This window comes from Dicentrarchus labrax, unplaced genomic scaffold (genome assembly GCF_905237075.1).
Source record: "Dicentrarchus labrax unplaced genomic scaffold, dlabrax2021, whole genome shotgun sequence".
NCBI lineage: Eukaryota > Metazoa > Chordata > Actinopteri > Moronidae > Dicentrarchus > Dicentrarchus labrax.
In genome coordinates this window covers 8,066,316-8,088,728 of record NW_026136724.1, presented here as the reverse complement: position 1 = coordinate 8,088,728, position 22,413 = coordinate 8,066,316, and the positions used below count along the sequence as shown (strand labels likewise).

The window sequence follows — 22,413 nt, the reverse complement described above, 5'->3', positions numbered from 1 at the left end:
TGTATCACATCCCTGTGGTCCTGATGGGAGAGTTGAAGAAGAGTGGGGAGGAAAGGTAAGATAGGAGGAGTGTAGTGGAGCGGTTCGTCACTACCAGCGTCGGCATGACGCAAAGAAATATTGTTTTGGAAGCGTGATGCTGGAGTGAGGGTTTTAGTCTGCTACAATTCAATGAACATTGTCTGTCCTACTGAAAATAGAAACACCGCACATTAATAAGCTCAATAAAAACACTAAAAATCACAATTAATGTAGCCTACTGTAATATTTCATTTTCGTACTACCAAAGTCATGTTAAAACAAAGAATTGCTTACTTATAGATTCATATAGGCCTATGTGTCTAGGCTGTATATCAAGATTAAAGGTTTCTTTATTAGTAAGGGTGAATCTGTTATGCAGATTGGAGATTCAGCAATACAGAGTGAAAATACATCAAACAAAATATATTAAAACATGTATGAAGTGTAGGAACTCTTTAGAAGGTCATGACAAAGTGCTTCTACACGCACTCAAATGCTTTAAGTGCCATGCATGGGTGAAATGATGAAAAACAACCTGTTTCACCTGTTACTGTATAACAAGCTGCCTCTGGCATATTAGGAAAACGGCTGCCCCCTGCAGGACTGATTCTGTATCACAGGTCAATGTTTAAAATCTCTAAATAAAGTCTCTTATATATATATATATATATATATATATATATATATATATATATATATAGTTGTAAAGTCTCTAAATAAATATTTATATAGTCCAGAATCACAGATCACAATTAGCCTTAGGGGGCTTTACAATGTCTACAGCGTATGTAATTAAGAAAACTATTTCCTAGTTATATGGCAGTTTCTATATGATGAACATCCAAAGTATACAATACAAAATGCACAAAACTATTAACATAGGCGCTAAATCAAAGTAGCATATGGTTCCTCTAAACAAGGAACCAAGTCATCCCAAGACCGAAAAAAAAGAGCAAACCAAGCTACAACTGTTTATTATCATATAAGACAAAGGAAAGCAAATCCTATGGTAATCTACCGTAATCTCTCTTTCTCTCAAAAGGTCTCCATCAACCCACGAAAAACCTTCGTCTCTCATGTTCAGAAGTTGCTCCTTCACACACTCAACCATTATCATTGCTTCTACCGTCCTTATTATTGATCAAGCTTAAGACACAGAAAAGGTAATCTCTGTGAACACACTGCATGGCTGCAGCCTGGAGAAATGACATGGTTGTAAATGCGTTCATGTGTGCAGGGGATCAATATGTGGACAGTGGTGTCACGCAAAATGGAGAAGTACAGCCTGATAATGGCTCATGACGAAGCCCATTAGAGAAAGAGGGCAATAATGGAACATGTTTCCTGTACACATAGTGGTGTAGATCAGTGGCCCTGGTGTCTGGGGACCTCAGGGGTCCTTGAGGTTTGCAGGCGGGCCCCTGAAAATATTTTAATTTCACTATTATTTCATTGACTAGGGTTAGGCCAGTGAGAGAATGTATAAGAATGATTATTCTGTTCATAGGTTTTACAGACAGTTATGGAATATATAGATATGTAAATGGTTTCATGGTGAAAAACAATGTCTCTTCTAGTGAAATTAACTATGTTAAGTATTTTAAATAAATAAACTGTGACTCCACACCTGCTAGTAGCAGGGTCAAGGGAGGGTATGGATTGGTATAATTTTGGCAACCCTGGATACTTCCACTTGCACCAACATCAGAGCAATGTTCCTCATACACTTTAGTTGGTCACCTCGTTACGTTAGAATCTCTAATTACATTTTACTGAGCACATTTTATTCCGAAGAGGAAAAAAATATATTGGTCAGGCTGGTTTTCACCTGTGCTTTGCTCTCCAAAAAAATAATTAAGCATGTCACAGCAAGGAATGCATACAAATTCACTTCCAAATGTCAGGAATGAGAAACTGACTGCCAGCACCATCTGCATCTTCTTCTCCTTGATCTATCTATCTATCCGTGCTTCCTCTCATTGTGTCTTCTTCTGTTCTGTCAAAAGGCTATAAACCAAACTATAAACCATCTCTTAAACAACAGAAGTTCGTGTAAAAATTCAATTTGAGCAGATTATTTCCTGTCAATACTGGATGAGAGATGAGTTTTCCTGATATTTCCTCTAACTTTTAATACAATTCTCTGTATGTATTATGCAATTCTTTAACTTTTAACAGTCTCTCTGACACTTTAACCTTCCCTGAACCAGAAAGTTCAAGCATGTTCCTTCATTGATCTGCACTAACACAATGGCTTCCACTGTGTTCCTGTTTTATAGTATGTACCAAGATGACAAATCCTGACCAGCTGTCAGATTGCCAAGCCTCAGGTATCACAGTCACAAGGGTTGATCTACACAACCCTTTCTTGAGGTGTTTATCGCTCTAGAACAGTCATTTTCTTCCTTTAGTCTCCATAATCAAGCTTAACTTGTACAATCAAACAAATGACCACCGTGACCATTTGCAGCACTACAAACATATAACCAACATCAGTCTGTGGGGCTAGTTGAAGTACAACATTACAGGAAGACAGCATAGGGTTAAGAGAACTCAATCCTGTGGGTGTGGAGCTAGGTGTAAGGACTGGGCTGCAACCTGTAGAGAGGATAAAAGCAATGTTGTATTAACTGTTCTAATTGAGGAAACAGAGCAGTGGCTTGGTTTCCGACCTACTGTGCCAAGTGGGCTGGATATTGACAACTATCACCCCAGTCACTGTGACCTCATACTTCAGCAGGAACAGCAAAGGCGTCGGCTGTGAAAAATACTGATTGAGACTATACTGATGTTTGATTGGTATATATAGGGATTTTTTTTTGTTGATCTATTTATACATACCTATCAGTGGCGTGCACAGACTTTTTGAAGGGCAGGGGCGGTCCCAAGAGGGCACTTTAGCACGCATTTTGGCTCCCAAGAGAGCACTTGAGGGCACTAAGCATGTGTTTTGGCTCCCAAGAGGGCACTTTAGCACACGTTTTGGGCGACAACCCCCCACCCCCTTGTGATCAACCCCTTACCTGTTGATCTTGCTTTTTCCTCCCTGTTAAAGGTTTTGTTTTTGGGAGTTTTTCCCTCGTTTGTAAAAATTATTAATAGATTGTAAAGCCCCTTGAGTCAAACTGTGGCTTTTAATTATGTGCTATATATATTAAATTGACATGACTTGACTTTCAATGTAAAAGCTCCACTACTCATCATCAACAATCAATCAAATGGCAATATGTGACATGCAAGAGGTCAGTAGCAGTGATTAAGCTTATTATCACTGCACGAATTATCGCTCAACTTCCACTGCTCTTGAAAATGAAAATGAACCCAATATCACCCACCTTTTAGCCTATTTTAGCTCATTGTTTTTGTTTCATGAGACATTTACTGTACAACTCTTTCTACTCTCATTAATTATGTATACATTTTTTCACCTGCCCAGCACCAAACAGTGGGAAGACAAAGTTAAAAGCTTGCTCGCTGAAAGTCAAAAAGCTAGCAGCTAAAGGACACAGCTATTTTTCTCAGGAATCTGTGGAGATCAAACCAATGTGAATACAAGAGTGAATATTCGACTTATATTTGCCAGTGGCCAGAAACGTGACTCCAAATGACCGATAATGTCATAGCCTTTCACAGTGATGTATCAAGAGTGTGTGTGTGTGTCACTAAGCTTGTTTTTGAGCTCTTCTGGTCCTTAGTGACCAAAAAATAAATAAGTCAATGAATGTAGCTTTAAGACATAACAATGTAAATTCTTTTACAATGTCCATGCCAGCTATAAGTTTTAAAATATACACATGCAGTATTTTGTAGTGTTTTGCAACCGTATTTAACTACTTAAAAGACTACATACATTTGAAAAAATGAATATTTATAGTTCAGTTATGTGCAGTGAAAGTACTCCTTAGTTCATATATCTATACACTGAGAATTTTAATGAGAACGTAATATCTTGAATTACAATGCAGTGGGTTACGGTGAAAGATCTCAGGTTTAATAGCCTGTTTACTGTTGATAAGCCTCTTAATCCTTTTACCACCTCACTGATTTTGACTCAGTTTGCAGCTTTAAGTATAATCTTTGCGTGAAAAGAAATCTGAGTAGCTGCATAACACATCCTTAAGCATCACATGGTACTTCCCCTCAGCTCTCAAACGAAAAAATAACTAACTACATCCTGGTTCATGCACCCTGGCCCCTTTCCACAGCCTAATTTCTCATTTTCTCATTGTCTGCATGTCTTGGCAAGGCATTGTCTGGTTCAACAGTGTTTGCCAGAAGTAAGCATCCCTCTTTGTTCATAATACAGGACTCAATATATTACCCCTTGGTGACACTGAGTTTTATCTTTTGTGGTAGGAAACAGGTTTAAAGGAATGAAAGAACAGCCTTTTCGAACTCTACGTTGGAATTCATTTTGATGTTGAGTTTTCCAAACTGTGTGTGCATCCATCCTCTTTCACACACACAAACAAACACACACACACACACACACACACACACACACACACACACACACACACACACACACACACACACACAATTTCCCACGGGAGTATATATCAGAGGGATTGTTGTATAATGAAATAGATCTCTTTTGCTGTAAATGCAACATGATAACCAGGATATGCTTTAAATTAAGATGGTTTTCCAACATTGTGTGATCACATTACTGGTTAATACCATTTAGTTTAATGTTTAATCAGATAATTTTTTCTATTTCTTGTTTCCTGGTGTTTTCATTTAAAGAGTGCGTAAGTGAGGGCGTATGTCTAGGAGAACAGAGTGGGTTGTCACACCATATCTCACACACATATCTGTGTTTGTGTGTGTGTGTGTGTGTGTGTGTGTGTGTGTGTGTGTGTGTGTGTGTGTGTGTGTGTGTGTGTGTGTGTGTGTGTGTGTGTGTGTGTGTGTGTGTGTGTGTAAATGGACACTGCATATATAAGCCATGTGGTGGGCTGCAGTTCTTCCTGGTTTCACCTGCTCTCCTGCAACAAGGACACATCAGGCAGCATGACCTCACAGCGATGGATGCTGGCTGTCTGTTTTTCACTAGTCTCAGGTACCAATTCAATCAAAACCATGCAATCATTAATTTAATCATCTGAATATGAATTCATTCTTCTAAGCAGAAACATTGAGGGATAAGGATACTGAAAAATCTGATTATAAAAAAACAATAACAGAAAAAATATCAAAAAGGTTCACATGCATTATTTTAACATTTGACATATTCTATACAATATTTGTTGTTTTTCATGTGTTTCTTTGTTCATGATATGTTTTAGTTTAGTCGTTTATTCATCAATTTCTTAAAGTTTTAACTAGTATTAGAAAATAAGAAAGTAGAATTAGAGAAAAAGTCCTTTATAACATTCGGCAGACTGGAGTTGGAAAAGCAATTTGCATCAGTGTTACATTGAGTGGTGGAATAAAAAAGTACATTTAATCAAATACTGTACTTTGGTTCAAACTTAAGGTACTTGAAAATTTCCATTTCATTACTCCACTACATTTATTTAACAGTTTTAGTTGCTAGTTTCTGTGTGTGAATTTACATACAAAACATTAGCTTATAAAATATGATACCTATCGAACTAACTACTCAACAGTGTAAGAAATAGTCAACTCTACCAACCACCTACCACACTAAAATGCTACTTAGACACTCAAGCAATAATAATCCAATACTTTTTCTGAATTAGGAGTAGGCCAACTTTTATTTTTGATATTCCAAAAGTAGATTAAACTAATAATATTTTTGCTTAAGTGACATTTTCAATGCAGAACACAAGCTTGTAATGGAATTTGTAATATTGCATTATTGCTACTGTCACTAAAGGATGTTAATATGTTTAATCTCTGCATTAAATATATATTTTTTAAAATCAAATACGGTATCTCTATAACAATAAGATTCTTGCTGTGTCCAATTATTAGGAATGTTTACGTCCTCCTTATTGCTGTATTTCTCTCCTAGTTATAGGGACAGGGGAATCGGTCGCCACAACAGAAACTCGGAAATGTGAGTCAATCCTGATCAGTTCCTTTTACAGATTACTTTTTAACGATGTTGAATAAATAGTTAATCATGTGGTGTAATTTGGTCATTAAAAATCTTCAATACTATAAGAAGTTAATTGACTTTTTCATAATTAGAGTGATTTGAATGTAAAAGTAATCAAAGTCATTAGATTTCATTATTGAGTTCTGAATTGATTACTGACAGTATAGTACTGCTGATTAGTACGGAAGTCAAGATTATTGCAATTATTCTTTTAAAACCACTATCACAAGGTAATTTATCTAAGAGAACACAACCTTCTGTTTTCTTGTGATAATGAGTTGATTATGTTGTTATTTCTAGATAACAAAGCTTGTAATCTCGAAATAACGGCATTAAAAAAAGTGTAAGCACAGCTATTCTTGGCTTCCATAGTTTACACCTTTAGGAAGAAAAACCAGAAAACCAACAAACAACAAAAAAAAAATCATCATTAACACTTCAGTCATGTCTTTAGCCATTGTCTAATCAGTAAATTGACCTTTGTTGTGATCAGACATTTGCAGGACTTTTGGCAGCGGGGTTGTGCAGCCTTTCAATGGTTCAAGTTTCTATGTGCATTCCAACTGCCCGTTCACCCTCACCCGCTTCACCCACAACCGGGTGGAATGTGATATCACTACATGGCGAGGTGACAATGGGCTGCTGGCCCAAGTCGAGATCATCATCAACAAAATCAGGACTGTTCTGCAGAATGGAAGCATCATGGTGGAGAGGAAAAGGTTCGGGCCCAATCTCGAACCCACCCACAGGGAAAGTGTAGCCACATGGAAAACCAAATAATGAGTCATGCAAAGTTTGATCAAATCGCACATCCTCTGAGTCTATATTTGTTTAGATAAAAGATTATAGTCTTGAAAATAATCACAATTATTCAGCCACATCAACAACAGTAAGAATGTGAGAAAACAGCAGGTGGGTGTTTCGCCCAAAGACACTCCAGATCGTTCACTCAAATGGCATTTGTCCAAACAGCCAGGTGGTTGACACTTTTATATATTCATAATGTCATCAATGTTGGTTAATTATTAGCTTTTATTCCGGAACACTGAGCATTATTAATGATTTCCTGATCAAGTTAATGGAAAGCATACAGAGTTGTTACAAGTTGTTAAAATCTACAAGGTCACTCAGTTAACTTACAAGCTGTTTTGGGGTGGGTGGGCAGTGTAATACTTTAAAGTATTAAAATCAAAGTTGAGGAAGTAAGACTAATGATTAGTCAAAAGTAAAAGGAAAAAAACTGCTTTACGTCACTTGGTACTCTTCATTGTCTGACGATAGCTATATACAAACAGCTTTGGATGCATATTGAGTGAAAAAATCTAAGTAGAACGAGATTTGCTATTTGCGTTGTTTTGTCAAAATGCAACCTAAACATCTGTCTTTATTTTTTCTTTAGATTAAATCATTTTTGCATTTGTTTCTCTTTAAAACTCAGTGTAATAACCCCTGTTCTCTGTATCAGTACCTGTACTAATATCTCTGTGTATTTATTTGTTGACAGTGTTTCCCTTCCATACGACCACACCTACCAGCATATCTTTCACTACGGCATCTACACTAAACTGAGGAGCTCGCTGCTTCCTCTGTCCGTTACCTGGCACAGTGTACCTGGAGGAATAGACACTGTCTGGGTGAGAGGACACTGCGATAAATATGTTGACAACATACAGTAGACATACACAAGAGAGCATAAACACAGGCCCCCAAATATGTGCACACATGCATATTTAGTAATGTAGAGCAATAACCTCACCCACTGAAGCTTTTCTTTTAAACTTGTTAAGGTGGAGCTGGAGCAGGAGCTGAGCACCGACATGACCGGACTATGTGGAAAACACAACCTCCCAGGTATTATAATGAAATGATTGGAAATGACAGCAGGATTCCTGTAGTATAGCAGTAGAAACATTACCAGCAGTACTTTTAGAAGTAGTAGCAACAAAGTGTTGGTGGCAGGAGAAATAGTAACAATCATTAAAATGTAGATGATCTTAGGAATGTACAGATTTTGTTTACAAAAATTTATAAGAATGTGACATTTTTGTGAAATTAGGCAACAAGCAGCAGTTGATCACGGAGAGCGTGCTTGCTGACGACACCTGTCAAACCAGAGATCCTGCCTTCGCTATGAATGAAGTGAGTTAACTGTTGTTTTGATGATAATGTGATTTCCAGTCTCTGAGTTTTATACACTCGTGGATCCCACTGAAAAGAAAAACACAGGTTATAAATTAACTGATGCTGAGTAGTGCCTTATGTGACATCATGTCAGTTTTAAAAACATTGAGCCATACATATCTTACCTCAGCACTGGTTTACAATTACATGCAGTGTCTTGGTTCCAGATGTTCAGGTGGTTTCTCTGATGACATTTGTAGGAATGCAGAATGTTCTTTTCCTACACCTTGGATTGTCTCCAAGCCAGGACGCCTCATTACATCCAACTTTGCGAAGAGAACATTTACAGCTATGAAAAGAACAAATACATCGGCTGTGCTTTCTTCAAAGAAGTTGTCCAGCAGTGTGGAAACAGCAGCTATGCCTGGAACATATGGAGAATGGTAACCAAATGTGGTAGGTGCTACATTTGAAAGCTCTCCAGATTTGTTCAGTTTTATGTTTGGAGACCTATTTGATAGACTTAATTCGATGGACTCTTGATGTGATTGTCTGTTTCTGTGGGTGAATGCAGCAATACCGAGTTGTCCAGGAGACCTGGCTTATGTAGAACGGGGTGCGGCCTTTGTTCCCAGCTGCTCCAACCCGAACCCCAGATTCTCCGACCAGGATCTCGTCAGCTCCTGTGTCTGCCCGAGGGGTGAGCGTTGTCTGACTGTATGATTTAGCTCTTAACTCATCTGACCCTGTTGTTTAATTGCTTGTTTAGATTACATAATATGATAAATATGATAAAATACATTTACATTCTAGGTAAGGTGCTTAATGATCATGCAGACGGCTTCCACTGTGTAAGTGTATCAAGCTGCCCTTGTGTGTTTAATGGCAAGAGCTTCTCAACTGGAGACATACGCAGAACCAAGTGTCAGTCATGGTAAGTGGGTTGAAAAACTGCTTTGATACTTACATGAATTCAAATCAGGATGAATAAAATGATCCTATTTGAAGTTTTTCATTCAAATTTTATGCTAATTTCTCTCCACAGTGTGTGTCACAGCGGGAAATGGCAATGCTCGGAAAATTTCTGCCCTTCCAGATGTCTCATTGAAGGCCAGTTTGTGACAACTGTTGATGGCAAACAATATGTCCTCCCTGGTAAATGTACATATGTGGCCTCACAGGTGAGTTTTCAGCACTACCCCAACATTTAATATTAACCCATGTTGTCTTTTCATGATACTAACTGCTCTTTTAAAATTGTTTCCAAGGGTCTTAACTGGACAGTAATGATTGAGTTTTCCCAAAAGGCACCCTCTCTGAAAACAGTCAGTCTTCAGCTTTTTCAGGTAAACGCTGTCTTTAAATTTGAAACCATATATCACACAAATGTCAATCAACAGTAATGTGCAGTCAATGAATATAAATGTGCTTCTTTTATGGATTTGCAGGAAACGTATACATTCTCACAGAACACGGCTAAAATTGGAGAGGAGGAGATCACTGAACTTCATCAGTCTGGTAAAACAAAGGGGGGAAATCATTGTTTTTAATTGCATTGGTCCTTAACGTGAATATGTATGTCTGGTAGCCAGTAATTCATCCATATTGGCTTGGTTACTCACCTACCAACAACTTACTGACCTCTGTCGCCTGACAGATCATGCTCTGGTTTTCTGGCAGTCCTCAATGTACGTTGAGGTCCACACATCCTTTGGTATGAAGATCCAAGTCCAGACGTCTCCTGAAATCCAGTTGTACATCACCCCACCCCCAAACCACGCTGGCATGATCTCAGGTTAGGATCTCAGTCTACAAACAAGCCAAGCTATATCGGCATTGTCACAATTGTGCAGGCAGGGTAACCAGAAACAAGGCATGCAAGTTTTTTCACGAGCTCTCATGCGTGATCCAGTTTGATTTGTGATTATAGTCGGCGTGTCTTTCAGGTCTTTGTGGCAACAGCAACAATGACACCACAGACGATTTCACCACCAGCAGCGGGATCATCGAAAACTCAGCTCAACCTTTTGCTCAGTCCTGGAGTGTGGATATTTGTCCAGTGAACATACCCACCTGCACCAACACAGACAAGGGTACCAATTAATATACATGTGCTTGTAAAATTGAATTGTGTACATCAGAGATGAAATATTATTTTAAAAGCTATACAATGAAATAATACATTCTTATATTAAAACACTATGATATATGTTATGTGAGAAAAGATACTTCTTTATTGTTTTGCTAACTTTTTTCATTATCTTAATATGTATTTTTGAAGAAATATTTGCTGATGAAAAGTGCTCTGTCCTGAACAACCCAACCGGGATATTTGCCGAGTGCCATGGTCACATCCCAACCGATCACTACCACACGGTAACAAGACTTTTGTACCAAAGTAAATCCTTAATTAGTTCTTGGCGTTTTCAGCAAACTAACTGACACTGCCATATTAACAAGGAACTGATTTTTATTTCCAGGCTTGCATCCAAAGAACATGTATGTGTGGCAGCAGTCTGCAGCAGTGCTTGTGTGTTGCTCTGGGCAGCTATGCCAAAGCCTGTGCCAGTCTGGGTGTCATAGTTGGTGACTGGAGGACAGCTACTAACTGCAGTGAGTTAAGCTTTGATAAATATACTGCTAAATCTGTCTATATCCCCCAACTTTATTGTTCCACTGAAAATACAATGTTGTGTCGCAGCTCTGGCATGTCAGAAGAACCAAGAATTCTCCTACAACGTGCAAGCCTGTAACCACACATGCCGCTCCCTGTCTGGCCCTGACCCTCGCTGTGGGCTGGACAGTACGCCTGTGGAGGGCTGTGGCTGTCCGGAGGGTACTCACCTGAACGAAGGACACATCTGTACCGCAAAGGCAGAGTGCGTTTGTCACTACTACGGTGGTATAACACCACCAGGGTCTGTTGTTATCGACGGACGAATGTGGTAGGTTGATCAAGTATTACAGCCATTTAAAAAGCATGTTTTAACATTTTACCTGTGTCATTTATTTCCCCTAATCAAGTCTTATTGTCAGGGTTTTGGGTTATTTCCTGTTTTATTTTGCAATACTACTCTTATGTCTTATGTCTGGTTTAACTTCACTTCACTCACCTGTCTTTGTCTGTTGTCCCTCCAGTTTGTATTGTCTGCCCTGCCCTGATTATTTTCACTTGTGTATTTGGTCTGTGTTCCCTTGTTTTAGTGTCAGTTTGTCCTGGTTGCTTTGTCCCTGTGTCGCCTTTGGTTGTACTTTGCCTGAACCTGTTTAGTGTCTACCTGCCTGTTACCTGTCTTCCTATACCTGCCTGTAAGCTGAATATTAAATCACTGAAGTCATCCTGTTGCATTTGGGTTCAGTCTTGTGATTTGTGAGCCGGGTCATTTGTAGTGTGCTCAGTTGTCGTGTACTTCAACTAAGTTGTATCTCAAACCAAATATTGTCTATTGCAGTTTCTGTGAAAACGGAGAACTGCAGTGTTCTAAGGATTGTGGTAAATATATATTCTGTGATTCCAAATAATTACCAAAAACTACTACTGAACAACTTAATGCGAGAAACATGTTTGACAATGTGTCAAACTGAAATATAATTAACAAATTAATTTGTCTTTTGTATTTAATTGTTTTCATCAGGGTGCAAAAATGGGAAGGTTTGTGTTCACTGTGCTGAGTACCCAGTTAACACGGCTCAGAAAACCTGCGACAGTCTCAGCAAACCAATGGTAGGTCAACAGATTATGTATTCTGTATTTACTGTACATGCTTTGCATTATTCTGCATTCTAACAATTACCCGTTGTCCAAAACCAGTTTCTTTTATTGTGATGGGTCAAACTTATCCTTGAGATAAATTATTTTCTTTTGGTGTGATTTCCAGGGCACCAGTATGACCTGTGATAGTGGCTGTTACTGCCCACATGATCAGTATGAGGATCACCGTGGAAACTGTGTTTCTCTGGACAACTGCACCTGTGTGTACAGTGGCAAAGTATTCAGCGCAGGACAGCTTGTCAAAACCAACTGCAAAACATGGTAACACCTGCATTAGAGCTGCTTTCCTACTTCAAAAAGTCTATGCTGGTGAAGCCATTGATGCAAAGGCCAAGGCTGACTAAAAGGTTTACTCTCTATCTTACAGTACCTGTGGTGAGGGTCAGTGGCACTGCAAAGATGAGCCTTGCCCTGGGAAGTGTCAAGTTTATGGAAACGGACACTACCAGACCTTTGACTCTAAATGGTACCGCTTTGATGGACACTGTCAGTACACACTTGTTGAGGTGAGACCCAACATGAAAGCAAAATCCACTGCTCACACGTTTCTTTGCTCAAGCTTTGTAGGCATTCAAAGGACAAAGTACATTATCCAAATACCCTAACCAAAGACATTTTTTTTTAAATATAGGCTATGTTTTTTTTTTTTTTTTTAGTTTTTAACTCTGATCTTTTTACTTCAGGATAACTGTGGAAAAAGAAATGGCACTTTCTCTGTCAGAGTGGAGAGTGTACCTTGCTGTGATGAGGCGCTCACCTGCTCTCGCTCTATCATCCTTGACCTGCAGGTGAATGCAGTTTGTTTCTGTGATTCCTGTTTTTCTTCACTGAAAACCTGAGCTATTGTCCACATGTTTTTTTTAATCCCATTGCTTTACACACTTCACACAGTCATGATTAAAGAATCAAAGCATGCTACTGACTGACCTTTATGGAAGATAAATGGTCATGAACCAGTAAAGTCTGGTGACTTGTTCATCAATAATTAAAAGATATTCTTATACCTGTGCTGTCAAGGGCCTAGTCACCCTGACACTGAGCGACATGAAGGTGACCAGACGGCACCATAAAGGCTGGACACTGCTGGAAGATTCACTTTATTCCACACACACTGTGGGACTCTACATCATAATCTCAGTGCCAAGCAGAGGGATAACGCTCATCTGGGACAAACACACCAGGATCACCATTGAGCTGCAGGCATACTTGAGGGTGAGTGATGAGGATTTTGAAATCTAGTCATATATATATATTACTTGTCACATGACTACACACTTTGATGCTCAGTGTACACAAAACAAATATTACACATAAGGTAACATTTTAATTTGAAGTCCACATTTTGTACAATTTCATGTCCTCTTGCTGTCTTTCTCAGCTGTGTATTGATTTATTTATTTAACCAGTTGATTGATTTAGATCAAAGCCACTATGTATTGACCATCACTCATAGGTTCATCCTTCCTAGGAGTCCATTGTTACTTTCATTTTACGTGTAATTTTAAAACCTTTTAATACAAATTTCAAATCTATTTTCAACCATCTCTCCTGCAGAACCAAGTGTGTGGCCTCTGTGGGAATTTTGACTCCAATGAGATGAACGACCTGCAGATAAGTGGCTCAGGAGGTAAATAGATTTTTTCTTTCCTTTTATGAAGCAGAAAACTGAAAAATAACACCAACAATCTGTGTTTAGCGGTGTCCAGTTCCCTGGCATTTGGCAACAGCTGGAGAGCCGCCACACCTCCTTGCTCTGATGTGACCACGGAGATATTTCCCTGTGAACGCAACTCCTACTGCTCAGCCTGGGCCCAGCGACGCTGTATGATCCTTACAGGAGACACATTCAAAGATTGCCACTTAAAAGTACGCATTTAACACATTTAGCATACCACTAATAGCATGATTAGGGGTTAGATTCCTGTGCAGGTGCATTTGGGAAGCAGGGTGGCATATGAAGATCTTTCCAATGAACCAATGACCTATAAGAGCTCAGTGTCAACACTAAACATTTATTGTCCAAATCTACTATTTACAGTAATAGTCCTTAACAGAGAGTCCTTAAAGTGTTAATAAATGCTCTATTGTGGATGTTCTACACTTCTCAGGTGGATCCAGAGCCTTACTACCATGCCTGTGTGCAGGAGTCCTGCTCCTGTGAGTTTGAAGGGAAGTTCCTGGGCTTCTGCACAGCTGTGGCAGCCTACGCAGAGGCCTGCAGTGACCAGGATGTATGTGTGAACTGGAGAACACCAGATTTGTGTCGTAAGTTATGCCTTTTGCCCCCACGAATATTAGTTTGAACGTAACTCTTCAGATGTTGAGCAAGGAGATAACGGTAATGTTGACATTTGAGAATAACTTTTAACTTAAACCCATAAAGAGAACATTGATTAGATCAATACTACTCAGTTAATTATTGATTAAAGGGGATTGTCATGCCAAGATGCATTTTACAGTAGGAAAAGAGTTAGCAGGCTGTGCTCAAAATGCTGAAAAGGTATCATCTCTTGTTTAATTTTACTTTTTTGCCTAATAGTTGAATAACATGGAACATGCAGTACATTACTTTATATAATGTTTTATCAATATTTAATATTTTTTTGTCATTATGCAGAGGACTGACACTATGTCATAAATAAAGTAATCAATATAGCCTACAATCCATATTATTAAAAGTGTGTTAATTACTAACTACTGAAAAGTTTTCAAAACAAACTATAACTCATTTTAAACCATAGCGGTCTACTGTGACTACTACAATGAGAAGGGCCAGTGTAGCTGGCACTATGAAGCCTGTGGGAAGATGCTAACCTGTGGCGAAGGCAACTACTTTAATCACAAGCTGGAAGGTAACCAAACTGTCTCAGTTGTTTTCAAATAATTAAACCCGAATTGTTGATCATCTGTTGAATCTGGAAAGTGAAAATAATGTCTTAATGTTACTTATATTGTGACTAATTCTGGCAGTATTGCAAACAATCTGGCCATTATAATAAAATTCTCACAATTTAGATATCTATTGAATATTTTTTTTAGTCTTGGCCTAATCAATGCTTACAAAAGCCATTTGCGGCCATAAAATAAACATAATGTTTATTCATGGAAAGGCTGCTATCCCAGATGTTCAAAGGAGGTGCCATACTATGATGAAAATACTGGTGAATGCACCCAATTGAGAAACTGCACCTGTTTATTCAATGACACTATCCTTCAGCCTGGGAAAGTGGTGCTGATACAGTCTATTGAGTGGTAAGTTGGGCCATTCTTAATATATATACAGTGTCTGTGTACTTTTCCATATGTGTGAACTAACAACTGGATATTTCTTACTATTTCATATTATTCTCGTCAGCCACTGTGAAAATGGAACAATCAAGTGTCGTAAGTATGAAATAGTGTTTACAAAGTCTATCATTAAATTTACTATTTCATGTGTCACTTTTAGTTTTTGTGCCAATTAGCTATTTAAATGTTTTAGATTATCACCTTCACAGAGCCCTCTTTCAAAACACCAGACTTCAATTGCACCTCTACTCCAACAGCACCTCCACCCACAACTACGCCTGCCACCACTTCTACATCAAGTATTCCCACCACAACTGCCTCAACTACCACTGAAACAACTGTGCTTTCCACTACACCAACTACTACAATTGCCTTTACTACAGCTGAAACATCCCCAATGCCTACAACCACCTCTACACCAGTGACAACCATTACCAATGTATCAACTACTACTGAATTTTGGTCAACTGTACTTTCCACCACCTCCACCCCAACCACTACCACTGCTTCAACAACGCCCTCCACCACCACTACACAAATGACATCCATTACCAATGCCTCAACTACTCCTGGAAACTGGTCAACTGTACTTTCCACCACCTCTACCCCACCACCACTTCCACCACTGCTTCAACAACGCCTCCACCACCACTACACAAATGACATCCATTACCAATGCCTCAACTACTACTGGAAACTGGTCAACTGTACTTTCCACCACCACTACCCCAACCACTACAACTGCCTCAACAACGCCCTCCACCACCACTACACAAATGACGTCCATTACCAATGCCTCAACTACTACTGGAAACTGGTCAACTGTACTTTCCACCACCACTACCCCAACCACTACAACTGCCTCAACAACGCCCTCCACCACCACTACACAAATGACATCCATTACCAATGCCTCAACTACTACTGGAAACTGGTCAACTGTACTTTCCACAACCTCTACCCCAACCACTACCACTGCTTCAACAACGCCCTCCACCACCACTACACAAATGACGTCCATTACCAATGCCTCAACTACTACTGGAAACTGGTCAACTGTACTTTCCACCACCACTACCCCAACAACTGCAACTGCCTCAACAACACCCTCCACCACCACTACACAAATGACGTCCATTACCAATGCCTCAACTACTACTGGAAACTGGTCAACTGTACTTTCCACAACCACTACCCCAACCACTGCAACTGCCTCAACAACGCCCTCCACCACCACTACACAAATGACGTCCATTACCAATGCCTCAACTACTACTGGAAACTGGTCAACTGTACTTTCCACCACCTCTACACCAACAAATACAAATGCCTCAACTACCGCTGAAACATGGTCAACAACCCCCACCACCGCTACTACAGTACAGACAAACGCAACAGACTTACCCACATCTGAATCTCCTAGCTCTCTGCCTACTACATTATACACAACTCTGAGTACTTCATTTACCAATGCTTCAACATGGACAACAGAATCAAAGCCCACAGAAACCGTTACATCAACAGATACCTTCACAACTCAACCAACAACGAAACAGACCAAGCCAACAGCAACAACACTTCAGTCAACAACCACTTTTGCAACCAATGCTACTGCTGAAACCTCAGGTCCAACTGAAGTAACCATCACAGAAGCTTCCACTGAAACATTTACCTCTACCCAATCAACCACTCAACTTACTACCACCTCCTCAGAAGCAACAATGTCTGATGCAGTGACAACTAACTCTACGATGATGCCAACAACAATATATGACACCAAGATGTCCACAAGTGAAGGATTTACCAATGCGACACATACCACTGAACTGACAACCCCTGAAGAATCAGGCACAACAGTGATGACAGAAGAAACAGAAGAAACAGTAGCCACCGGCCCAACAACAACTACATTCATACCTACCACTGGAGAGTCAACGGTCATTGAAACTTCAACACCTCCCAGTGCGTGCCATATTTGTTCTGCATATTACTCAGTTAGTTACTCAGTTACCCTAGTAGTCACTTCCTTTCATGTTCAATCATTTCAACAATGTTTTTGTTTCTATGTTCACTGTCCTCCACTGTTGTGTTTATCAAACCATCAGCGTGTGAGTGTGTAGACCTGATGAAGAAAAAAACCTGGAGATGCGGCGAGACATGGACAGAGGACTGCTTCAATAAGATTTGTACAAATAAAAAGATAGAGTCGACCCAAGTGGTTTGTCCAGAGTCTGCAACTCCCATCTGCCCCAGAAATCAAAAAACAAAAGTCTCGGATGGATGCTGTGAAACATGGAAGTGTGACTGTAAGTGCATCCATATCTGTCTGTCACTGCTCTTTTTAGCTCTCATTTACTTTTATGTTCAAAGAAACTACTCTTATAGGTCATTGGCCTCTACATATATATTTTTTATGTGGTTAGGTAGGGTATTTTATTTGATTTAGAGTAGAAAGTGCTTTCCATCTATCTACTAAAACTATCCCTTATTCTTTCCCTTACCGTCTTTAGGTCGCTGTGAGCTATATGGGGACCCCCACTACATCTCTTTCCAAGGCGTACCATTTGATTTCCTAGACGACTGTACCTATATCCTTGTGGAGGAGCGGTCACCACGTCATCATCTGACCATTGCAGTGGACAACTTCTTCTGTGTGCCAGGCCTTGACGGCTCCTGTGCTAAGGGCATCATCCTGAAATATCAGAACAATATAGCTTCACTCAATATCATTCCACATTTGTTTGCAGTACAGGTAGCATATAACTTTCTATTTATTTATAGTATATTTCAGAATTGAAGCCTCCCATATTCTCTTGGAAGAATGAGACAGTTGGTTTAATATTGTTGTAATCTGCCCTAGGCCACTCTGAACAATGTGACCATAAAGCCGCCATATGAGGAGCAAGGGTGGAGGTTTGAGACCACAGGGTACATAGTGTCCATCTACCTCCCCGAGGTCCGCTCTTATGTATCCCTCAGTCCATCTTGGACCCTGGTGGTCAGTCTGGCAATGGAACACTTCCACAACAACACCCAAGGACAATGTGGTAGGTTGAATGGGTGTGGTTAAGTGCATACTGTACATCCATTTTAGATGTGTGTCTGTGTTCAGTGGATTTTCAGATTATGCGTGAAAAAAACTCACAGATTCTTGTGAACATGTCGGCTGCTTTGCTAAATTAGCTTGTAGGCTAACCAAACAGTGTTTTTAGCATAAATCTGCATTTAACAATTTCTGACCACTAGAGGGAAGAAAGAAAAAACAAGTTGTCTTTGATAAAGTGAAGACCAGTTTCTTTGTCCTAACCCTAAAAAAAATTAAGGCTGTGACTTGCATGCATGTTACATTCTGGAAATGTTCGCATACTGTTCATCTTTAGGAAAACTCTTGCAGCATAAATATACGTGTCCTGCTGGATATAATACCATCTGCAAGAGTGGAGACCATCAGTCATCCAATGCTAATATCAAATTATTCTACTTCATCAGATGAGTTTGATATATATATATATATATATATATATATATAATATTTTACCAGAATAATCTTTTCCTGATTTAGCGTTTGTGTATTTAGGTTTTATTTAGTCTGAGCTACTTCTGCTGTGGACCATGATGGTGTCCAAGCAATGGTTTCTAAGTTTTTGAAATGCCACTGAAAGGGTGCTATCCTGTATATGCGTATATTATATATCTGATCACACATCTCTCTGAAGCTCATCTCTCCATCCTCTTACCAGGTGTGTGTGGCGTTGGCTCATGTATCCGTAAAGGAGGGCAGATTGAGGACAACAGTTGCTGTGATAAGACGGCCTATGACTGGGTGTACGCTGATCCGCTGAAGCCAGCCTGTGTTTCTGCACCAAGGGATGTACCTTGTCACTCCATGACCACTAACAAACCAACTAGCACATCTTTCACCACCCCCTGCCCTGCGAGCCAACTATGTGAGCTGCTACACCACCCGTAAGTTACTGCATTGTATAAAAGCAGGGTGGAATGCTTTTGCTTGATTGTGACTAATGTAGACACATAGTTGCAACCACCCACAGTCCCTCTATTTCTCTAGTTTCTCTATACCTAGTTTTCAGTTTCTTTAAATTTTGATGGTGTATGATGATATATAACCTTGGCCGTCTGCCTCACTGTGTATGTTTTAAGTTGTATGCTCTATAACTGTTAAATAAAATCTATTGTGTTTCCCCAGAATCTTTTCAAACTGCAGCGTGTATGTGAACATGAACCTTAAAAAGAAGAACTGCAAGTTTGATTCATGCAGGAACGGTGCTTGTTCTTCACTGGAGCAAGCTGCTGAAGAGTGCAAACAAGTTGGTTTCTGTATTGACTGGAGAAGACTGACTAATGGAACCTGTGGTATGCACCTTTTATCCCTTCTCTGTCTATTGTATGTTTTTTCCACACTTTTCTGTGTTTTATTTAAACCTTACCGTCATGAGGGTTTTGATTAAAGTTTGAATGGGAAATTCCTCCTTTGATATTAATAACTGCAGTGTTTGTATTCTTGTTCCAGGTGTGAAATGTCCAGAAGGATTGATTTACAAAGAATGTAGTTCCAAGCTGGATGACTTCTGTTATGGAGGGTCTGTAAAGTTAATTTTTTCCAAATAACATCATTACACTTGTTGTGACGTTTGTTTCTCAGTCTATTAAAATCTAAAATGTTTCAAGATGTTGATTTCTTTTTCTCCTGTGGTTTGGCTGTACAGAGTGCCTCAGACTGGAGCCTCCCTCGAGAACAACAGTCCAGGTTGTTTTTGTCCAAGTGGCCAGTTGAGGGCGGGAAATCACTCAAACGTCTGTGTGTCTGACTGTCCCTGTGAGTAACATGGCATACAGTACAGGGCTGGCACTCACACATAAACAATGTTTGAATGTTGATTGTTTGAAATCTAATGCATGTAATGATTTCTGATCTACTGGCATTCAAAAAGTGTTAATGTAGAATTTGTTTTCTCGTCCTACAGGTTGTAAAGGGCCACTTGGTGAACCCAAACAGGTAAGAATCTTTGTCTCATCAATGTCAAAAAAGTCATCTCTGACTCTAGATTGGGTGCTTGTTTTTTATAAGTATTTCTATATCTGTCTTCCAGCCTGGTGAGGTGTGGCAGTCCGACTGTTACCTGTGTACATGTAACAACCAGACTCGGACGGAGGAGTGTTTTCTAAGACCTACTGAGCCACCTCCTACCTGCAGTCCCAATGCTGTATTGGTAAACACCTCTTGCTGTGGGGATCAGATTTGTGGTAAGAGTACTTCATAATATTTATAAAACTATGCTTTAAGAACTGTCTCAGAATTTCCTTTACTCACATGAAAACCATTTCATTTTCCAAACTTGCCTTCTGTAAGGCGCTTATTACTTCATGTGTTATTTTTCAGTTGAGAAGACATGCAGTTATGATGGAAAAATATACGAGGTATGTTGTGGCTCTGTAAGAAAACTGTTTCTTCTCTTTGAGAGGAAAATTGCATTTTAAATGGCTTGAGCATGAATCATTGCACTCTAATGTCTTGTCATGATATCTTTCTTTGTGTGTGTAGGTGGGAGACAGATGGAAGGATGCTGCCCATCCCTGCATGTCATTCAGTTGCAGCAAAGAGGGTATTCAGACTGAGACTAGAGTCTGTCCCACAGAAAACTGTCAGGAGGTACTGCACACCTTCTGCTCTGTTCCTTCAGCTAATAACTGCAACATCTTACAAGCCTTATTCTACAGTAAAAACTGATGCATTACTGCGTTTACCACCAGCTAAAGGTTTGTTTTATAATTACGATATGTCGGAGGCATTGAGTAGAGCTGCTCGAGATAATTACCATTTGAAACAGAGAAACGCTTCTTTCAAATTTATTGTGTGTAAACAGTTATTTTTTTTAATTATACATATATAAGTGCGAACTGATTGAAATTTGGAGAACAACAGAAATTTGACCTTGAGTCGCTGTTTTATTCACCAGGAGGACAGAATTTGGGATGACCAACACTGCTCCTTTACATGTAAGTTAAGATAAATTCAATAATGTATTGAAGTCATCTCCAACTGCTCACTTTGTCACTTTGAGTTTCTTTTTAGTTTATAGATTTTGAACAGTTTGAACTATTTAAGCATTGAAAGCAAAACAATTTGGAACTCTCCTGCATTCAAAGCTCACACTCATCACGCCACCTTTCGTGTTAATTTCTTCTGGCTCCAGGTAACCGGAGCTGTGCTCCGAAGGTGACCAGTATCAACATTACTGTGGACAACTGTACTGCTGCCATGGAGATCCCTGTGTGTCAGGGTCAATGTGTGTCTGAGCCCAGGTGAGAAGAAATATACCTGTCCCTGATTGATAGCAATAGTTAAAATGGTCATTTAACACATTTTGAGGTTTTTATTCTTCGTACAGCACACTGAACAAAAGCTGTGTTTATTTTTCCTCTGTCTCAATCCTTCTCTCCCCTCCTCCTTCGGTCCCTCCTCCACCCATTCCCTGTCTCCCCTCTGTGCCTCGCTTCACTGCAACAGGGTCGTGTTACGCGGTGACCTGCAGGTGGAGCAGAAGTGCCGACACTGTCAGGAGCGGAGCTCTGAGAGGAGATCAGTGACCTTGCTGTGTTTCGACCTCACCACCAGACACTACGTCTACAAGCATATCACCGGCTGTGAGTGCAGATCCTGTGGCATACTACGCTGAAAAGTACTCACACCAACCAATGCCAAAAATATATCATTTTGTATCCATTCGGCTTCCAAACCATGGACCGAGTCCTGCAGCGGCCCAGGATTCGAATCCGACCTGTGGCCCTTTGCTGCGTGTCATCCCCTCTCTCCACCCCCCTTTCCTGTCTATTTCCAGCTGTCACTTTCAATTAAAGGCCATAAAAGGCCCAAAAAATAACATAAAAAATAAAAATAAAAATACCGATCACAGAACTGCAAGTCCTCTTTTTTGTTCTTTATTAAAATCAATTACTAGACAAATAAACTGAATCATCTATTAATCATCAAAGTTTGTGGTATCTTCTTTCCATGCTGTATTAAGCCCAACTCAAATCTACTTTGCTCTGGCTTTGATCAATCCCATTTCCATGCCAATAGCATGTCTTCTAGAGGTTTAAGGGTTATTTCAGGCAAATTACA

General features: G+C 39.6%; 1 protein-coding gene across 6 annotated transcripts; it reads left to right on the top strand.

Moving 5' to 3' along the window:
* Positions 1–4,945: 4,945 nt before the first annotated feature.
* LOC127358603 (mucin-2-like) lies at positions 4,946–22,282 on the top strand. Of its 6 annotated transcripts, XM_051391806.1 has the most exons (46): positions 4,949–5,083; positions 6,002–6,046; positions 6,582–6,807; positions 7,593–7,722; positions 7,876–7,939; positions 8,145–8,227; positions 8,470–8,665; positions 8,784–8,909; positions 9,023–9,143; positions 9,255–9,390; positions 9,478–9,555; positions 9,658–9,727; positions 9,867–10,004; positions 10,156–10,302; positions 10,491–10,585; positions 10,690–10,822; positions 10,911–11,154; positions 11,662–11,702; positions 11,845–11,933; positions 12,088–12,242; positions 12,349–12,487; positions 12,665–12,769; positions 12,999–13,193; positions 13,536–13,608; positions 13,678–13,847; positions 14,090–14,246; positions 14,723–14,833; positions 15,092–15,233; positions 15,337–15,365; positions 15,479–15,869; positions 16,003–16,224; positions 16,342–17,231; positions 17,375–17,575; positions 17,780–18,021; positions 18,130–18,316; positions 19,010–19,235; positions 19,477–19,643; positions 19,801–19,870; positions 19,997–20,106; positions 20,255–20,286; positions 20,381–20,534; positions 20,671–20,708; positions 20,833–20,940; positions 21,248–21,287; positions 21,485–21,593; positions 21,799–22,282. In XM_051391806.1, the coding sequence occupies exons 1-46, from the start codon at positions 5,035–5,037 to the stop codon at positions 21,965–21,967; spliced, it is 6,843 nt and encodes a 2,280-aa protein (XP_051247766.1). In that variant the 5' UTR covers positions 4,949–5,034; the 3' UTR covers positions 21,968–22,282. The 6 variants fall into 6 exon arrangements, with proteins under 6 accessions (XP_051247768.1, XP_051247767.1, XP_051247766.1 ...); XM_051391808.1 differs by lacking the exon at positions 16,003–16,224 and having other exon boundaries at positions 4,946–5,083; positions 16,459–17,231; XM_051391807.1 differs by lacking the exon at positions 16,003–16,224 and having other exon boundaries at positions 4,948–5,083.
* Positions 22,283–22,413: the final 131 nt, after the last annotated feature.